This window comes from Cadophora gregata (assembly GCF_030347475.1).
Source record: "Cadophora gregata isolate MNR1 chromosome Unknown scaffold_3, whole genome shotgun sequence".
NCBI lineage: Eukaryota > Fungi > Ascomycota > Leotiomycetes > Helotiales > Ploettnerulaceae > Cadophora > Cadophora gregata.
In genome coordinates this window covers 2,366,436-2,383,261 of record NW_026695926.1, presented here as the reverse complement: position 1 = coordinate 2,383,261, position 16,826 = coordinate 2,366,436, and the positions used below count along the sequence as shown (strand labels likewise).

Sequence of the window (16,826 nt, the reverse complement as noted above, 5' to 3'; positions counted from 1 at the left end):
CTAAAGGTACAGGGATTAAGAGTAACAGCACAGCTTGCTTGGCATTGTCGCTTCCGCTTGATGTCAACCTTGGGGCGGCCGAATTTAAAGTTGTTCTGCATAGAAGGATCTAAAACTTCACATTCACGCGTCATTCTGCCTCAAAACAAAGATATCTTGTCCTCGCAGCTCTTGTCGACGCGTCGAGTAGCTTGTTGATGCTACACGATGCCATCGTGCATGCCTTGAACAGGCACCAGGCCATAGAGCCACTATTGGGTACATGGTGGGAGGGAGTGGACGCATCCACGTGACGGTAACGGTGAAAGCATGCCTGGAAAGATACTCTGCGTTGCGGAGAAGAACTCCATTTCTAAGGCTGTGGCAGACCATCTTTCTGGAGGCCGCTTCACTACTGCAAGTTCTACTTCTCTGTTGACTATCGATTATCCTCCTTACTTACAGTCGTAGGGACACACCAGGAACCAGTACATCAAGAACTACACTTTCACGTTCGATTTTGGACAACTATGGGGCAATTGCGATGTAGTCATGACTGCTGTATCTGGCCATATGACTCAAGCCAAATTTGACGATGAATATGAACAGAATTGGGACCATCCCCCGCCAGAGAGCCTATTCAATGCTCCCGTGCGGGTCAAGGTCGATGGTGTAGGTAGCACCTGGCTCAGTTCTCTCAAACGGTGCTAATCCATGAACAGGACAAGCAAGTCATTGCCGAGAATATCAAGCAGCAAGCCAGAGGAGCCAAGGCCTTGTTCATATGGACAGATTGCGATCTAGAAGGAGAGCATATTGGCGGCGAAGTACGAACGGAAGCACTCAAGGGTAATCGACAGCTTGAAGTAAAAAGGGCAAGATTTAGCAATATCGAGAGAGCGTAGGTTATCATGTCGCCAGAGGAGAAATTGCAGTGCTGACCAGCCAGTCATATCCTACAGGCTGCTCGGAACCCTGTAAATCTGGATGAGCGCCAGGTAATCGCTGTCGCTACTCGAATTGAGCTTGATCTGAGGATTGGTTATATCTTCACACGATATCTCACCAACAGCCTTCGACCACTTGGCGGCCCTATGGGGATTAACGAGGCTGGTAATAAGAGGGTGATAAGCTATGGTATGCTTCAAGTCAGGGCATAGTCCTTACTAACAACGATAGGGTCATGTCAGTTTCCTACCCTTGGTTTTGTCGTCGATCGTTACTTCAGAGTCAAAAATTTTGTACCCGAAACTTTCTGGGGTATCAAAGTCAGTCATAGACGAGACAATATTGACGTAATTTTCAATTGGAAGCGAAATCGACTATTCGATCGCGCCGTCGTTGTCATTCTTTTTGAAAGATGCATAGCAGCGAAGATAGCAAAGGTCACCAGAGTGCAAGAGAAGCCAACGAGCAAATGGAAGCCTCTACCATTGACTACGGTTGAGTTTCAGAAGATGGCAAGTCGATTCTTGCGAATGAATAGTTCTGTGGCGATGTCTGTAGCCGAAGGACTTTACAACAAAGGATTCATCAGCTACCCCAGAACCGAGACCGATCGCTTCGATAAAGGGATAAATCTACTCGCGCTGGTCGAAAAACAGATTCCAGACCAGAGGTGGGGTGGGTATGCTCAAGGCCTGATAAACGGGGGTTTCCATACACCACGACAAGGAAGAAACGATGATAAAGCTCACCCTCCCATTCACCCAGTGGCATGGGTTGCCCCAGGTCAATTAAGCGCTGAAGAAGGACGAGTGTATGAGTTCATCGCTCGTCGATTCCTTGCGTGTTGCTCTGAAGACGCCAAAGGTCAAGCTAGTGATGTTGAGATTGAGTATGGAGAAGAGGCCTTTGGTGCCCATGGAGTTGTCGTTCTAGAGCGAAATTACCTTGATGTCTACCCGTACGAGAACTGGAATAACAGTGTTAATTTGCCGAAATTCACAATTGGCGAAAGTTTCGAGCCGACAGAGGCGATGATGACGGAAGGACATACAACAGCTCCTGGATATTTGACGGAACCAGATCTCCTTGCGTTGATGGATGCAAATGGTATCGGCACAGACGCAACAATGGCCGAACATATCAAGATGATCCAAACAAGGAATTATGCGTTCACAAGACCTCGAGGGTGTGGTAATGCGAACAACGATCGCCCTTCAGCAGCTCGCGGAGGACGAGGAGGGCGAGGAGGACGAGGAGGCGGCGCTGCTGCCCCCGCCAGCGGACGGGGCGGAGTGGAAGAGTTCATACCTTCCACGCTCGGCGTTGCTCTCGTTGATGGCTACGATAGAATGGGTTTGGAGATAAGTCTGAGCAAACCATTCCTACGAAAAGAAATGGAGTTGCGTACGAAGGATATATGTGAAGGCAGGAAAACCCGTGACGAAGTTCTACGGGAGAGTTTGAGGCAGTACAGGCAAGTCTTTGAGCAGTCAAGAGAGAGGTTAGACGTTTTGAAAGCAGTACGTATAGTGTATAGTGTGTCCTAGGGTTTCCCTGCCCTATGCACACACCTTCTTGAGAAATCTCACGCCGCTAACATTTATCATAGTCGTGCAGAAGATACGTACTCAATGCTGGAGCGGTTCCATGAAACCATTTTGATTACATGGTCACGTTGGTGGCGCCAGAGTTTATTCTTGAACTTTCGTGTCCGGAATTTATTAGAACCTGAAGCGCCGATCCTAAAGTTGGATTGACGAAGTACAACAGGTTCTACAGGACGAATTTCTGTCTTTGCGAGTAAGTGTTGTTCAGCTGTGACGACACCTTCAATGATCTCTTCTTCTGTTTCCATAGAGTAGAGGACCTTCCTTACTGGTGACTGTGCCATCCCACTGTGGGGTCGTCAGAAGCTCTCCGATGATCGGCAAGGCTGGTCATATGCGCAACATATTTCGCCCATTTTCTGCCTCGGTGGCTTGACATGCCGTCCCTGCAACACGATGGCAATCGAGTGGTTCATGTGCTCTTATCTCGGTGGGTCGGGAGGGTTCGGAATTCTCATCTCAACAGTGGAATGTGTACAGCACAGTACAGTAAGTTTACGAGTACGATGCGCGAATTTAGGGTTTCTACGTCGCTGCAGAAGCAGCAGAAGCAGAAAGAAGGCGAATCGCGGAGGGAAGACGTCAGCCATTTTCTAGCGGCCGGGCTTGCTGTGGCCTGTCGTGGCAGCATCCAACAACGTGGGGTAGGTGCAGTTGCTGAGTTGACAATTCGGCCCCCGACAGACTTCTCCTTCTCCTTCTCCGCAGCGCAGCGATGGGTGAATGGAAGAAGTCAGTGAAAGCTTCCTTGGCCATGGTCATGGCTAGGTAACCCCTCTTTTTGGCTGAGTGTGTCTGCTGACTCCCCAGATGCGAGATGGAAACAACGTGGATTGTCTGTCTGGTTAGCGACCAGCGAGCAAGCGATGTTTGAATGAAGCTTGGCAGGTAGGTAAACTTGGGCAGGTAAGGTACTGTAGTAATGTAGGCGAGGTAGGCAAGGTAGCGGTAGCGGGCAGTCGGGCCCAGATTACGGGCATGATGGAGACCCACGCCTATCTCCCGTCAGGGCTGCTGGGGGAGCTGGGAAGCTGGGAAGCTGGGAACTCCAGCTCTGGGCCCGTGGGCCGTGGTCCACTGTGGTCCACAGTGGCCGCCGCTGCAGCGGAGCACAATAACAATCCCCACCCCGGTGCTTTGCCCTGTCCGAACGCTGAAATCATGCCCCATGCCCATGCCCATGCCCACGCCCAGGTGCTTTGTCCAACATTTACTCCTTGTCGTTCTCTGCATTCTGGTTTTACTTTGGTGTTCTTTGCTCTACAGTAAGCACCCTGCTGTGTTTTTAGGAAGGTACGACTTGTTTACTTGTAGCAGGGTCATGCTGTCGCCTGTGTTTTCAGATCTGAGCGTTGTCATTTGCTGGAGCAGGCGAGACATGTGGTAATTTTGGGGTGTTGGTTCAACTTGGTGTGCTGGGAATCTGCGGTGATCGAGAGTCGTGACGGACGCCGCGCCCCTGACCCCCTGCCCTGCCCTGCACTGCATTGTCCGTTCCAAGGTTCCTGTCCTGGAATCACGCTAATCCCGTTGCGCGCCTGCCATGGTTGAATGCACCTCCCCGGCCTGCGTGCAGCGCTGCACTCTCGCGCGCCCCAACTACTGAAGCCGGCTCACTCACTCACTCACTACTCTCGTTGGAATGATTCCGACAACAACCAGCCAATACAACAACTACATTCAGACACTCGCATTACCGTCGCTCTCAGCACTTTATAGTCTTGCCTGCCCTCCCTCCCAACAGGATCTGGATCTTCTTGCTCAGCAGAGATTCGGTCTCTTCTGCTTCGTTCGCCAGCTCCCACGGTATATTCTCGTCCTCGTCCACGTCAGCCTCGTTCGCATCGCTCGCGCCTTCAGACGTCGCAACAGCTTCATTGCATTGCCCGATAAGATCGAAAGTCGATTAACCTGCTCCTTCACGACTCAATAAATAGTTGCCTCGAGCTTCTGTGTCGCGTCTCAAGCAAAAGCGCCACGTTTCTTTCGCAAAGTCGAGAGTGAGTCAGACGTCCTCCAGCCCACCGAACGCGTATTCTGTATGAATAGCTACTAATAGTGTGTCGCGCACCTTCAGAGAAACGTAAATATCAACCTCTATCACTATGGCAAGCATGGCATCTTCCGCTCGCGATATCCCGAAGGCTCTTGGTCGAGACAGCTTAACTGCTGTAGAGGCCAGGAGCGTCCCAGCGACCAAAAACAATCCCCTTCCGACTCCTCCGAACTCCATCTCGCCCTCTCTGCCTCCGCATGGGGTCAAACCATACGGGACGCGTTCGGCCACTTTACAGGTCCCGGAACATGTTGACTCCGACATCGATTTACAGGATGGTCAGGGAAGTGAACAGGACAATCTCTCAGGGCGTGGCCGTGACTTGGGATCGCCTGGATTTGACGCGGCAGGTAATATTACGCCATCTTTGTTGGCCAAACATCACCTTCCGGAGATCCTCCTCAACCACGGTCCGCTGGCGATTCGACACATCATGGGATTTCTCACAACTGCTGTGCCCGGGTTCTCTGGAATACCGCCGGCGAAGGCCAGGAGACTCGTGGTTGGTGCTTTGGAAGGCCGCGGCAGTGGTGGTGAAGGGGGCGGGGTGAAGGGAAATGTCAAGTTTGAGAAGGTCGGCTGGGGACGTTGGGACGCGAGGTTGAAAGGACACCCCGCTAGAAGTAGCAGAGGGAATCTACAATCGCCACCTCCGAGTGGACCATCTTCCTATTCCAGTGGCATGCCAATAGCCAAAAATGGCGGCTGGACGGCGGACAGAAGTCGGCTGAATGCACCGGATTCCAGCTGGGCTGGTGACTCGGCGGTCTTCTCCCATGACGATGAAATGGACGTCACGATGCTCGAAAATGAAGCAGACAAGATGTCCCTCGATGGCGATGAGTCATGCTCCTCCTCTGAAGCTCCACCGGAAGATGATCTCATGGGCGACTCCGATGATATGACTGACGAAGAGGATTGGGCAGCTGTCGGAGCTGCGGCTCTTCGTGCAGCTTCTTATTCAGCCTCGGGCCCTGGACGCAATTTCCTTTCTTCTCGCATTTACGGAGGATCCGGTGGTGGTCCTTCACTTTCAACAATGGCCAAGTCAGTCCCAGTACGATCTTCTCAACCTGCACCTAATAATATCGATTTTGTTGCATTTGGCATGACTTCCGACCCTCAGGAGCGAGAAGCCGTTGAAGCGCTTCTACGACTTGGTTCTGTATAAACATTTTGCGGCGTTACGGGGGTGGGTGCATAGGGCGGAATGGGTTATGAGCGTCACGATCTGCCGGCGAGCATCGATCGATTGGTTTTTGAGCACGCTTTTATCACGATCTGAAGGAATGTTACTGGGTTGGTCAATGATCTCATCGAATGGTGGTTCAGCTGGCATGGCGTTTGATTTCGGCTGTGGATTTGATGATGACCTCGAGCCTGTGTTTGAATCGTGCGCTCGGTCTCTACTCTCCAGTAACAGCTATTACTTTTGCACATACTTCTTTTTGAGCTTCGGACAATAAGCAACTCCACTCATCCGGTGTCGGCAACATTTACGACATAATGCTATGATTGGTGGGTGCCCGAATAGATCGGGCTCAGAGGATGTGGACAGTCTCTACTACACCGGCTGGACTTTTTTACAATTCGCAGCTTTATTGCATATACTATGTATCTTTAATTACTATGGTCTTGTGTCTATTGGCAGACTTCTTGGAAGTCATGCAGGATGGAATGTGGGATGGTATCACAGGACATCTTTATGGATGTCAAAGGACGGACGTGGAGGCTTCTGGGCTTCTCGATGAAGGGATGGAGGGAGCATACTTTTTTGGCTTTTTTGGTTGTCTCAAAACACCACGCAGATTCGATTTGAGGGCTTAACTGCTGCTTGAAACTTACAATGCAAGGTTCGGTTTGATTCTCCCCAATTACGTGTCTTCTTCTCCTATACCGGAATCCCAAGAGTGATATGTATGACATGACAGTGACAGCAACTCAACCCAGTCTCGTGAAGGCGGAAACAGCCGACCAGCACACGCAGCCGTTTCACACCCCTGTGGTAATTGAAATGTTAGTTAATTTTGTTCTGCCTGGGGTTCTGGAATAATCTGGCTGGAAACCTGCGACAAACAGCGAGTCTGTCTATCCTTGCAGATTTCCATAAGACGGATCATCCCTCCCTCCCGTCTTCCGCGGCTCCGCTACGACGCTGGTGGATTCGAACTTGGTGTCATAGCTGGCGGCCCCTCTTGAAAGGCTTCCGGTTTGGGTAGCCGAGATGAAGCCGTGGCTGGAGCTTGAGTTTTACTCTCGACTTGCAAAGAAAGGGGAACTTGACTTATGGCTTTGCTTTATGATAGGTTGCGTTGGTTGAAATTTTTGTGGTCTGTAAGGAAGAATTCATGATGGATGGTTCTTTGCAATTGAGAAAGTGCGTTGCGTTGGTTTACTGGCTTTGTTCGTACCCGTGCTTGAATTTTGGATTTCGAGCTTTCTATCATATTTGTTTGCTGCCATTGTGGTATTCTCATGTAGTATCTTCTCATGTCCTGGCCCAACTTACAATCTAAACCGTTTCTCTTCGACCTACGGCAATAGTAGCGCCTGCTGACGATGTTTTATGATGACTTCTCAGGAGTGAACCATGGGCTGCTGAACCAGGCAGAAGAGCACCATGTCGCCCGCGTGTCATAGACATATTGCTTCTCGATAGTGGCATTGGCCATTTTGAGGTTTGCTACATATACATATATGTGAGAAATAACCACATTTTCTGCTCAGCTACTTGCAGAGAACCAAGTTTCTTTCATATCGCGTGTTATTTGCCGGGACTTTAAAGTTTACGACTTTGTTTGTATGACCATTGAAGATCGGGATGTTCGGGGAACGGTTCTGAACAAGACGGCTTCGTTATGCTAGCAGCAATATAACGTTAGGAGAGAGCGATACTGCTTCAACGAAGTAGGCACACAACAGTTTATGGGTGGCATTTGTCCTGTGCATAACAAATACCTACATCACCGAGGTACTGTTAAGCTCCTCGGGCCTTGCTGTTTTCACCACAAAGCCCACCTCCAACTTCGGCTCCACTTTTGGCTCAACCACGTACACTCTTACACCAGCACAATACTTGGTCCCCACCGCACAATATGGCAACTTCGGTCTTACCTCTGGCAAGTACTATGCCTGGATCAACAACTGTCACCAGTCGGAATTCCAGCGCCATTTGAAGTGTGCATACTATCTGTTCTATATGGACAGGAGACAGCCACCAATGGAAGAAGCTCCAGCAGCTGATTGCTGAGACCCTTGCTGAGGTATATCAAAGCCGGAAGGCTCGCTTAGTTTCTGTGAATAGTTGGTTTGTTTTCGTATCCCCTCGCCTTGGAATACACAGACACTGGAGCGTGTTCACCATGTGGAAACATTCCGACTGTGTTTTCTCAACACGCCACTGGCTTACCACAATAGCCCCTTTCACATAAACACATCTTAGCGAATTTTAAACACCCTCGAAAGATATATAACAGTGGCGGTGACTCTAAATCCACCTCCAACGAGCTCGTTGAGGCATTCGAACTATTCCACGTCAAGCGCGCCCTGTGGCTTCAGATCGAGGCTGATAAGAGGAGTATTCGAGAGGCAGATAATAACACACTCGTAAGATTCGAGACTGGTCAGATGCGACCAGACTTTGCGCTCTTCCGGAAGTTCCTCACTGGATTGAGATTGGAGAAGATATGGACTCGTGCCATGCAGCAGCTCAGAATCGTTGAGTTTATCAATGCACTTTGCAGAAGCTGAAGAGAGACATGGTCCACGTTAACAGAACGACGTCACCAATTAATAAGGGCGCGTTGAAGCCGTGAGAGTTAACCATAGGTAATCAGACCACAGAGCCCTACACTGCTGAAAGTCTTCTAGATTATCTTGTCTCGCGTGGAAAAAAAAAGCTGGGAAGATTGAGAGCAGTGCTGACTTCCCGCTGCTTGATGGACGAAAGGTATCGTAGGGAGCGGGAAGATAATGAGAGAAAAGCCTACGAGAAAGGGAAGTGGCTCGGTGGAAACAAAAAGCTGAAACCAGCATACGAGCGCTTTTTGACGATCTCGGAATCAATATTGGAGATGAAGTCGCAGACGACAATGTTCTTGGCATGGATAATTTTGTAGGCCTTGGTGGAGATGATGCTGAGGATGCTCATGGTCCGGATGAGCGATATGCTGCAGAGTGAATACTGACTTGTGAGCAGGTTGTAAGCGCGATTGGATAGGTGAGAGATTATCGATGATATTTGAGTTTGGAAAACTGGAGAGCGTGGTTACTTGTGCGATGATGCGTGCTGTGCTTGAGTGAAGTGGTTCATGGAGTGGCGACGACTGGGGGGATTGTCGGCCTTGGTAACATCTGGAGACGATACTAGGCTGAAATTCAGGTATGCGAAGTCAAATGATGGCTATGCTGGGTCCAGGGACTCTTGTGAGCTCTTGTTGCAGTCTCAGGTGGATCATCAGGCGTGTTGTCCGGGCTGTTGTGCCCCACTTCGAGCTGAGAGCATGTTCTTGAACACTGTTCTCCCTCACGACGTAGTGTGCTTTAAAATTAATCATCATCGCATTTGTGTCTCATAGTAATTCCTAGGTTGAGTCATTGACAAGTCGCAGAGTTGCAAAGCATTGTCCTTCCCGCCTTCAGCCAAGAATTAAGCGAACATAGATGTAAACAAATAAATGTTATTGCTCTTGCAAGGCGCAAGTCATACAAAACTTACCGTACAGAGAATGGGTATCTGCCCATATCGAGATCCAATTGGACGACGTATCCCATGAATGATCAGAAGTATGTTGAGGAGCCCACTGAGCACTATGATAGACAAGAAAGTATCGGGAGGTGTATTTGGGTCATGTATCCAGTCAGGCTTGATAGTCGCCCGACTTACCTCAGGCATATTATTCGACAAACACTCCTGCCAGGACAATTATCGACAAAGTTGTGAATGCTCCATTCAATGAGGCCGAAAACAATTCTTACCATGGGCCATGGCGGCCAGTTCTCTCGAAACTTCTTCAGAAAAACCCACGACCAGCAATACGGCGCATCATCTTCTGATAAATCGCCATCTCCTGGTGCCAAGCATTCTTCCTTTTCAGATAACCAGCCTCCCACCATGCCTGAAGACGAACCACAAGAGCCTTCGTGCTGCCATTATAGCTCAAACCTCTCGCGTGCGCGCTCTGTCATAACTGCTTCTTGGTGTCGTTCTCGTATGGTTTTCGGCCGGGTACCTTTGGCAGCACAAGCAGCCTGTCAACATTTGCTGAATACTCCAGCATTTCTAGCTGGTATTCTCTCATCTCCTCCCGAAAGAGTGATACGTCTGCGGCTTCGAGCCTTACGATCAAGTCTTTCTTCAGACCTTTGTCGCTCAGTCCTAGATCTTTCGCGGCGTTTCCCAGTTCCTAAAGTAAAATTTAGCCTCATGATTTGTATTCTAAGTGCAACTACGACAGAGATTGCTCCTGAAAACCCGATAGCGCCGTGAGAGGGAAAACAGTTACAAAAGTGGAATGGGACCTTGGAGAGAACACTCACTGGTAGTCTGTAGGATTTAAAGTTGACCCGTTTTGGGAGCTTCGGTCTCGATAGAATTAATGTTTTGTCAGGGTACAAAACACCTCGACCAGTGATCTCGGGAGAACTCAGGTGTCTGCCGAGCTCTCTAACACATCGCATGGCATCGAATCCTTTGAACCCAGGTATCTTTTCTCGGATTAGTTGGAGTCTTGAATCATTCATATATCCATCCATCTTCTTTTGTTCGTGTGGTAAGGCGTTGACCATTGGTGCAATTTTGATGTTACCGCTGCGTTCCCTCCAATCACCAACGTGTTCTGGGAACAAGAAATCGATTTCCTCTAGGTTTTTGAAACCCTGGAGGAACCTTCTAATATGATAGTAGTGATTTATATCCGGAATGGGCTCAGAACTAATGAGTCGGTGACACCGCTTCAGTACCTCGCATCTTCGTGAGTCTGAACGGTGAACTAAGTCTCTTAGCAAGCAGGACATACCCTGGGAGTTAGATGGTGTGAACCCGATGTAATCGACATTCCAGTTGACGTAAGAACCAGAAAAGATGCCATCAAATTTGATCTTCTCGTATCTCTTGAGACCTATCCAGCGAGACTCGCCGCAGGCGTGTAAGATGCCAAGCGCAAGCGTCTTGGACGTATATCTGTCGATCCAGCCTAAACCTTTGAACTTGGCGCTGACCAGCTCAATTTCGACGACGCGAACTTGGCGCGCTGCTAAGTGCCATATCATGATACGCAATTCTGGAGGTAGGCGTCGGAAATCCTGGAAGGTCGTGGTAGGTGACGCCGTTGCTGGCTGAGAGGAATCCATGATGCTCTGTCGAAGCTGAGGCTGTGGTTGTTGTGTGTGAATAGGAAGGCAATTGAAATGGACAGGGCATTTAGGGAGGGCTGCACGCTTCAGGTTATGTCGTCTCGCTTGGATACCGGTAATACGTAGGATACACTGAAAGTCTCCCACGTGGTCAACATACCTAGAGAGTCACTCCAAGGCATATTCCATTTAAATACAGACAGGATTTCGCCAGGAAGCAGAACGTAGCATTGGTCTGGACTATTGCAACATTCTATCAGTGGGACTCAAGAATGGCTAGCATCATTATCAAGGGTGCAGGATCCAGATGCAGCCAAACGTTCATACCTTACTTATACAAATATCAGAACTAAAACTGTTCGAACTGGTTCTTGCTCCTGCGGGCGATTGTCAAAGAGGTAGGTACCTATATGCCTGTTTCGCTAATTATCTCAGGGCAGATACCTTTTACAAGTTTCATATCAGATAGAAACATCTTGACAAAAGGCCTATCAATCTCTTTGAAATAGTCAATAGACGTGATATTGTTTCTTTCTTTGGGGTTTGTCGTGGCATGTCGGGTAAGTCGCACGGCATATGCAGGGGCTCAGCTAGCGAAAGCTTGTGTTTTTTTCACAAGATCATCCACATTGAGATTCTCCGACCAGCAATTATTCCAAGGTATTCTCAAGCCCGACCTTCCCAAGAAATTCGGATTTGGTGGATGTGTCAATATCGCGAAGAAGGTCTTCAAGTTGATGCTGCCGAGTCCGGCACGTTCTCCAGGCCGCGACCAGATCCTCCGAGACCAAAATTCCATCGCAAGGTGCAGTGGTGTTGAAGGGTTACGGAGGTAGAACCAAGAGCTCCCCTGTATCTACGATTCTTGGTTCTTGTCCCGTGTGTCAACTGGCAACTGCCAACTGCCAACTGCCAACCAGCTGCAGCATTATTATTATCGAGCTCGTAAATTGCCTTCCTTATGTTTTGCATTGCATAACTTCCATAAGAGGACAAAGTGGCGTGGGTTTATCCCGAAAGGTGAACGGGCCGTTGCTTAAATCTTAAATGGCAGGGGAATATGCAGTGGCGTGCGGGCGAGGCGGGCGAGGGTCGTACAGGCAATCTCACTCTCATAGGTAATCATCTCAGGGAGTCAGGGGATGGGATGCACCCGAGTGGGGACTGCAATCTTCTTCCCAGCCAGGCCTGGACCCTTTCCCTACCGTCGCAAGGTCTTCGCACGAAATCGATGGAGTTCATCCAAAGTCTCTTTTCTCCTGTCTCCATCTTTCGCTCTTTGGTTCCAGTTTGTCTGCGTGGAAGATGGAGAATTGGAACACCTGTGGAACTTCTTTGCAGCACTTTCAAGCTCGCCAGAGCTCGTGAGTAGAAGCGTTTGTGCTTTGCTGCTTTGTGAGCCTTTGGGTTGCGAAATAACCAGGCCCAATTCTGTCAACGATCCTGGAGTTTGCTTTTTGCTTAATATCGCGGACGTTTCCGGTTTCAACAATACTCAGTGGAGCTCAGACGTAGTGCCCCCTACTCTGAACTTCGCTATGCGTTTTTTCATGCTATGCGTTGCCATATTTTGGATAGCTAGCAGTAAGTTCACGACCACATCACGAGATATCAAGTATTAATGAGGACTGTGCAGCCACCAATGCTCTCCACCACCATCGCAATGAAGAGCCATTCGCGGAGCGGACTGAGGCAACGAACCAGGGAAATGAGCAACAACAAAGAGTCAAACGCGGATTATCAAACAACATCACCTTGAGGATCCTCACTCTGGGCGCTTCCATTGCTTATGGTTACGCTTCAACCAAGGGCGATGGCTTTCGAAACAGCGTCAGAAACAAGCTGGTATGGGACGGCAATCCAGTAAACATGGTGGGTACCGTCAAAGCTGGGAGCATGTAAGTTTGCTTTCGTGCATGGAGGGGTTGTTCATCATTCCATATTCTCAATCCCGAAGTCGTTATGAAAGTTGTACTGAGTTGAGACAAATAGGGCTGACAATGACATGGAAGCATGGGGTGGATACTTGATCTCTGAAGTCGCCGCGAAGGCGGAGAATTCTATCAAGTTCCAGCCCAATATTATCCTGCTGCATGTTGGCACCAACGACATGATACATGGTATTGATGTAGCGAATGCTCATAATCGCCTCGCAACACTCATTGATCGCCTGTTTGCCACGATACCTGGAGTTACGATTCTTGCTTCAACTTTGCTGCCTACGACTGTGGAACCGGCCAGAGGTAAACTTTTCAACGCCAACTTACCAGCAATGGTCAAAACTCGCCAGGCTGCTGGAAAGAAGATCCTACTGGTGGACATGTCAAGCAAATTCTTCAGCACAGCTGATCTCACTGCCGATGGTATACATCCAACAGATGCCGGATATGAGAAGATGGCTGCTGTGTGGTATCAAGGAATCAGTGCCGCATCTTCCCGCAAGTGGCTCGTGACTCCGACTCGTACAAGTTTCTCGGACGTCGTTGTAGCAGGCAACACGTGCGATAAAACGGCAGGCAACGAGGTAGGTCCCTACCAGATTGACGCCGGCTCGGGAAGGAACGATGGAGATTATATTCATTCTGCTGTGGCCGGAGGTGGATATCTCGGAGTTGGGAATCCAGCTCCTCTTGGTGTTAACTGTAGGTTGCCTGCGCGCAGAGCGCTTTTCTGTGATTAAGACAGGACCTTGTTCCAAAAACCGCTCAGAACCCAAATCTCTGTCAATCGCTGACTCTTTGGTTTATTAGGGGCGGATATCAACGGAGATGGGCTTGACGATTATGTTTATGTATCTACTGATTTAAACGGAGGATTAGGTGTTGCTTTGAATACAGGGAACGGCATCATGGGTCCATACTTACGAGTCAAGACATCTCCTGGATCTTGTCTACGAAGTGGAGTTCGATTCGCAGATATGACGGGAGATGGTCGGTCAGATCTTTGTTGCCTTGCAGCAAATGGTGACCTGAATTGCTGGAAGAATACCGTCGGCTCGGACGCACGATCTCCCAATTGGGTCTCTATGGGCATTCTGATCAAGGACAAAGGCTACACGCAAGACTTCGTTCGATTAGCTGATATCGATGGTGATGGCAGAGCTGACTACGTGGGCATCTCGCAAGATGGAAAGATCTCAGGCTGGAGAAATGCAGCAGTAGACAACTCTCAGCCGACTGCCTGGACGCCCTTCAAAGGAATTGCATCTGGCCTGAGTCCATCTTACTCTCCTTCACGCTGGAGGTTCGCAGATCTGAATGGAGACCACAAGGACGACTTACTTTATGTGAACGAAAACGGCCGAGTGGAAACCTTCATCAACATGCGAGGATCAAGTGCTGGACTTGGGCCAGTGTGGAAATTCATGGGTGTCACACATTCTGGAGCAAGCAGCCCTGTAAACGTCACTTTCGGCAAGATAATGGGCACTGGGCGAGCAGATTATGCAACGATAAGCGATAAATCAAGCCCCGGCAATGTCTACGCTACAATCAACAAGAATATGGGCAAAGGAGGAACAGCAGTCCGAGGAGATGGGACTCGCTATTGCGACATGACTGGGTCCGGCTCCGACGATTACATCTGGATATCCTTGATGGGCGAAATAACCATTTACGGGAACAATCATAAATGGGGTACTTGGACGCAGTACGGTGTCGTTTACAATGTCAACCGATCCCGGAGAGAAGTGTATTTTGCAGACTTCGATGGAAACAAGAGATGTGATATCCTTCTCGTCGACAAAACCAGCGGGGCTACCACAGTGCTACGAAACGACTTCGCTAATGGTAAGTTTACATTTACAAACATCGGAGTTGTGACGGGTACCGCAACGTGCAAGGAGGGATATGGCTACGACCTGCATGACCTCGGCGTTCGATGGAACGACATAGATGGGGATGGGAGAGCCGACTTTCTGTGTATGCAATCGAACGGCCAGCTCTACGGATATTTGAACAAAGGGGTCAATAATATGGTTAACCAAGGTCAGATCAAGCACACCGAAGGGAAAGAGCGGAAAACCTTACGACTTGCCGATATCAATGGTGATGGTCGCGACGACCTTGTCTTTGTCGATTTGGTTGATTCTACACTCACGGCGTGGAGCAATGATGGAGCCACAGGACAATTTGGAGATGATGCAGCAGGTACCAGCGCATTTCGCTGGACATTGAAAGGGCAGGTGTCCCCAGCGACAACAACAAGAGGCGCCTGTGTCGAGTTTGCCAATATCAACGGAGTTGACAGAGCAGATTCGGTTCTCATCTACCCCGACACCAATCAACAGTTCGTAAAGCTCAACACCTGCCCGGGGCTCAACCCCGTGGAGCCTCACCTACCTACACCACCAGCGATGACATACCCATGATCGTATAGTCTAAGTCAGACGAGATCGGAGATTTGGGACAGGAAACAACGCACTTCCAAGCTTTAAGCGAGGGAAGCAATAGATATACTTTCCAAACCATCTTTGACAAGACATGTGGCAGAAGTACCAAATGAATCTATCTTTGTCTAAATTATTGTTGGTTGCACGCTCTCTCTACCTGACCATGCCTGCAAAATCTAACAGTCGAGTTCTATCATTGGAAGGAGGTGGGTGGAGGTGCTGACCAGAAGTCTACCCGCAACGGGGGCGGGCTTAATACATAATATATCGCTTCTGATCAAGCAGTGGTCTCTAATGACAGGCTGTTCTTCTCGGGAAGGAAGTCCGGAGAGGTATCTGTAGTGTTAAGATCCATACTGAACAGCACATCAAAATACTTTTAATTTTGCTGGTCTAAAGAGAGCTCCAAGGATGCTTCTCTTCAAAAGTGTATTACGAGGATGGATATTGGTGAAAAAGTACATGAAGAATAGATTCTTAATAGATATCACAGTCTCCTAACCATCCTGTCCACACCGACAATGCCTTGGGATGTCCTAAGCGCGTTCCATCATGTTTCAATTTAGGTAGTTCTCGATCCTGGGAGTTGTCAAATCAGCAAGTCTGGTCCGATTAGGCTTGACTGACCTGACTTTCCCTGTGGCCGGCTCGTAGCGCACAGATGGCATTGATATAGGGGTTTGCAAGTAGCTGCAATCGACGTGATCCCCACAAGCATCCGGCGATGTCAAAAAAAAAGTTCGTTTCCAGGATTTTGTCACTTAGATATCGACTTGTACACCGCCTTGTTCAATGCGACTTTCGATCGGCCTTCTCTCATACAATTGTAAATCTCGAGTCGAGAAATACATGAGTCCATCCGAGCATCAGATAGTACAGGCTCTGGTGAGCCATCCATGGTCCTCTGGGATCCATGCACCGTCTTAACAACCACCACATCCGTGAGTTTCTCCATGCCATCCAAAATGTCATGCAACGCGCGCTCTTGCTCAGAGTCTTCCATGCTCAGAAGAAAATCGCAGTCAAAAGCAGCAAGTACAAGGTTCTGCTGCAGCGAGACAGAGCTCTTGATGTCTCGAATGACTTTCCGATTCTGCATTACCCATGGATTTGATTTGCCGGATGGTACCAAGTGCCTACAGCCTGGTCCGAAGAACAGAGTGTCTCTATCAAAATCGAGCAGAACAGCTTGAGAACAGTACCCAAACTGGATCTGTTGGTAGAACTGGATTGTGCTGTATCGAGACTCTCGACATGCGTGAAGAATGGCTGGCGCTCCTGACTTCGATGTCACAGATCGGGCTCGAGACATCCATGTCAGCTCGATGACGCGAGGCGGTGGTAAGGCGAAGATCCAGACTCTCAAGCGCAACTCCGGAGGAAGCTGGCCGAAAGCGTGGAATGAGGTCATTATGGATTCCATGCTGTGCGCACTTTTGGGGAAAAGAAATTGTAATTTTGAGAGTAATAGAAGTTTGACAAGGAAATTGTG

The 16,826-nt window shown here is 49.1% G+C and overlaps 5 protein-coding genes across 6 annotated transcripts; 3 read left to right on the top strand and 2 right to left on the bottom strand.

Annotated features, from left to right (window-relative positions):
* Nucleotides 1-309: 309 nt before the first annotated feature.
* On the top strand, nucleotides 310-2,578 carry TOP3 (DNA topoisomerase; the record flags this gene model as incomplete). Its single annotated transcript, XM_058502893.1, has 6 exons — nucleotides 310-396; nucleotides 451-651; nucleotides 702-880; nucleotides 929-1,116; nucleotides 1,159-2,447; nucleotides 2,537-2,578. The coding sequence occupies 6 exons, from the start codon at nucleotides 310-312 to the stop codon at nucleotides 2,576-2,578; spliced, it is 1,986 nt and encodes a 661-aa protein (XP_058361824.1).
* A 2,061-nt stretch (nucleotides 2,579-4,639) lies between these two features.
* On the top strand, nucleotides 4,640-5,761 carry ONS95_009310 (uncharacterized protein; the record flags this gene model as incomplete). The annotated part of the gene is made up of 1 exon (XM_058502892.1): nucleotides 4,640-5,761. The coding sequence occupies one exon, from the start codon at nucleotides 4,640-4,642 to the stop codon at nucleotides 5,759-5,761; it is 1,122 nt and encodes a 373-aa protein (XP_058361823.1).
* A 3,721-nt stretch (nucleotides 5,762-9,482) lies between these two features.
* On the bottom strand, nucleotides 9,483-11,935 carry ONS95_009309 (uncharacterized protein). The gene is made up of 3 exons (XM_058502891.1): nucleotides 11,272-11,935; nucleotides 10,129-11,184; nucleotides 9,483-9,995 (listed from the first exon to the last, which is right to left on the bottom strand). Exons 2-3 carry the CDS (start codon nucleotides 10,939-10,941, stop codon nucleotides 9,774-9,776), a joined length of 1,035 nt encoding a protein of 344 aa, XP_058361822.1. The 5' UTR covers nucleotides 10,942-11,184; nucleotides 11,272-11,935; the 3' UTR covers nucleotides 9,483-9,773.
* Nucleotides 11,936-12,089: 154 nt separating this feature from the next.
* ONS95_009308 (uncharacterized protein) lies at nucleotides 12,090-16,816 on the top strand. Of its 2 annotated transcripts, none has more exons than XM_058502890.1 (4): nucleotides 12,090-12,528; nucleotides 12,581-12,842; nucleotides 12,957-13,586; nucleotides 13,695-16,816. In XM_058502890.1, exons 3-4 carry the CDS (start codon nucleotides 13,055-13,057, stop codon nucleotides 15,311-15,313), a joined length of 2,151 nt encoding a protein of 716 aa, XP_058361820.1. In that variant the 5' UTR covers nucleotides 12,090-12,528; nucleotides 12,581-12,842; nucleotides 12,957-13,054; the 3' UTR covers nucleotides 15,314-16,816. The 2 variants fall into 2 exon arrangements, with proteins under 2 accessions (XP_058361820.1, XP_058361819.1); XM_058502889.1 differs by having other exon boundaries at nucleotides 12,937-13,586.
* Nucleotides 16,092-16,745, bottom strand: ONS95_009307 (uncharacterized protein; the record flags this gene model as incomplete). The annotated part of the gene is made up of 1 exon (XM_058502888.1): nucleotides 16,092-16,745. The coding sequence occupies one exon, from the start codon at nucleotides 16,743-16,745 to the stop codon at nucleotides 16,092-16,094; it is 654 nt and encodes a 217-aa protein (XP_058361821.1).
* Nucleotides 16,817-16,826: the final 10 nt, after the last annotated feature.

Excerpts from the sequence above, each read along its gene's own strand:
- ONS95_009309 (XM_058502891.1), bottom strand. The coding sequence starts at position 10,941 with ATGGATTCCTCTCAGCCAGCAACGGCGTCACCTACCACGACCTTCCAG. Across the intron at positions 9,996-10,128 it reads TTAAATCCTACAGACTACCA|GAACTGGGAAACGCCGCGAA; the intron begins GTGAGTGTTCTC and ends ATTTTACTTTAG.
- ONS95_009308 (XM_058502889.1), top strand. The coding sequence starts at position 12,483 with ATGCGTTTTTTCATGCTATGCGTTGCCATATTTTGGATAGCTAGCA. Across the intron at positions 12,529-12,580 it reads CATATTTTGGATAGCTAGCA|CCACCAATGCTCTCCACCAC; the intron begins GTAAGTTCACGA and ends AGGACTGTGCAG. Across the intron at positions 13,587-13,694 it reads AGCTCCTCTTGGTGTTAACT|GGGCGGATATCAACGGAGAT; the intron begins GTAGGTTGCCTG and ends TTGGTTTATTAG.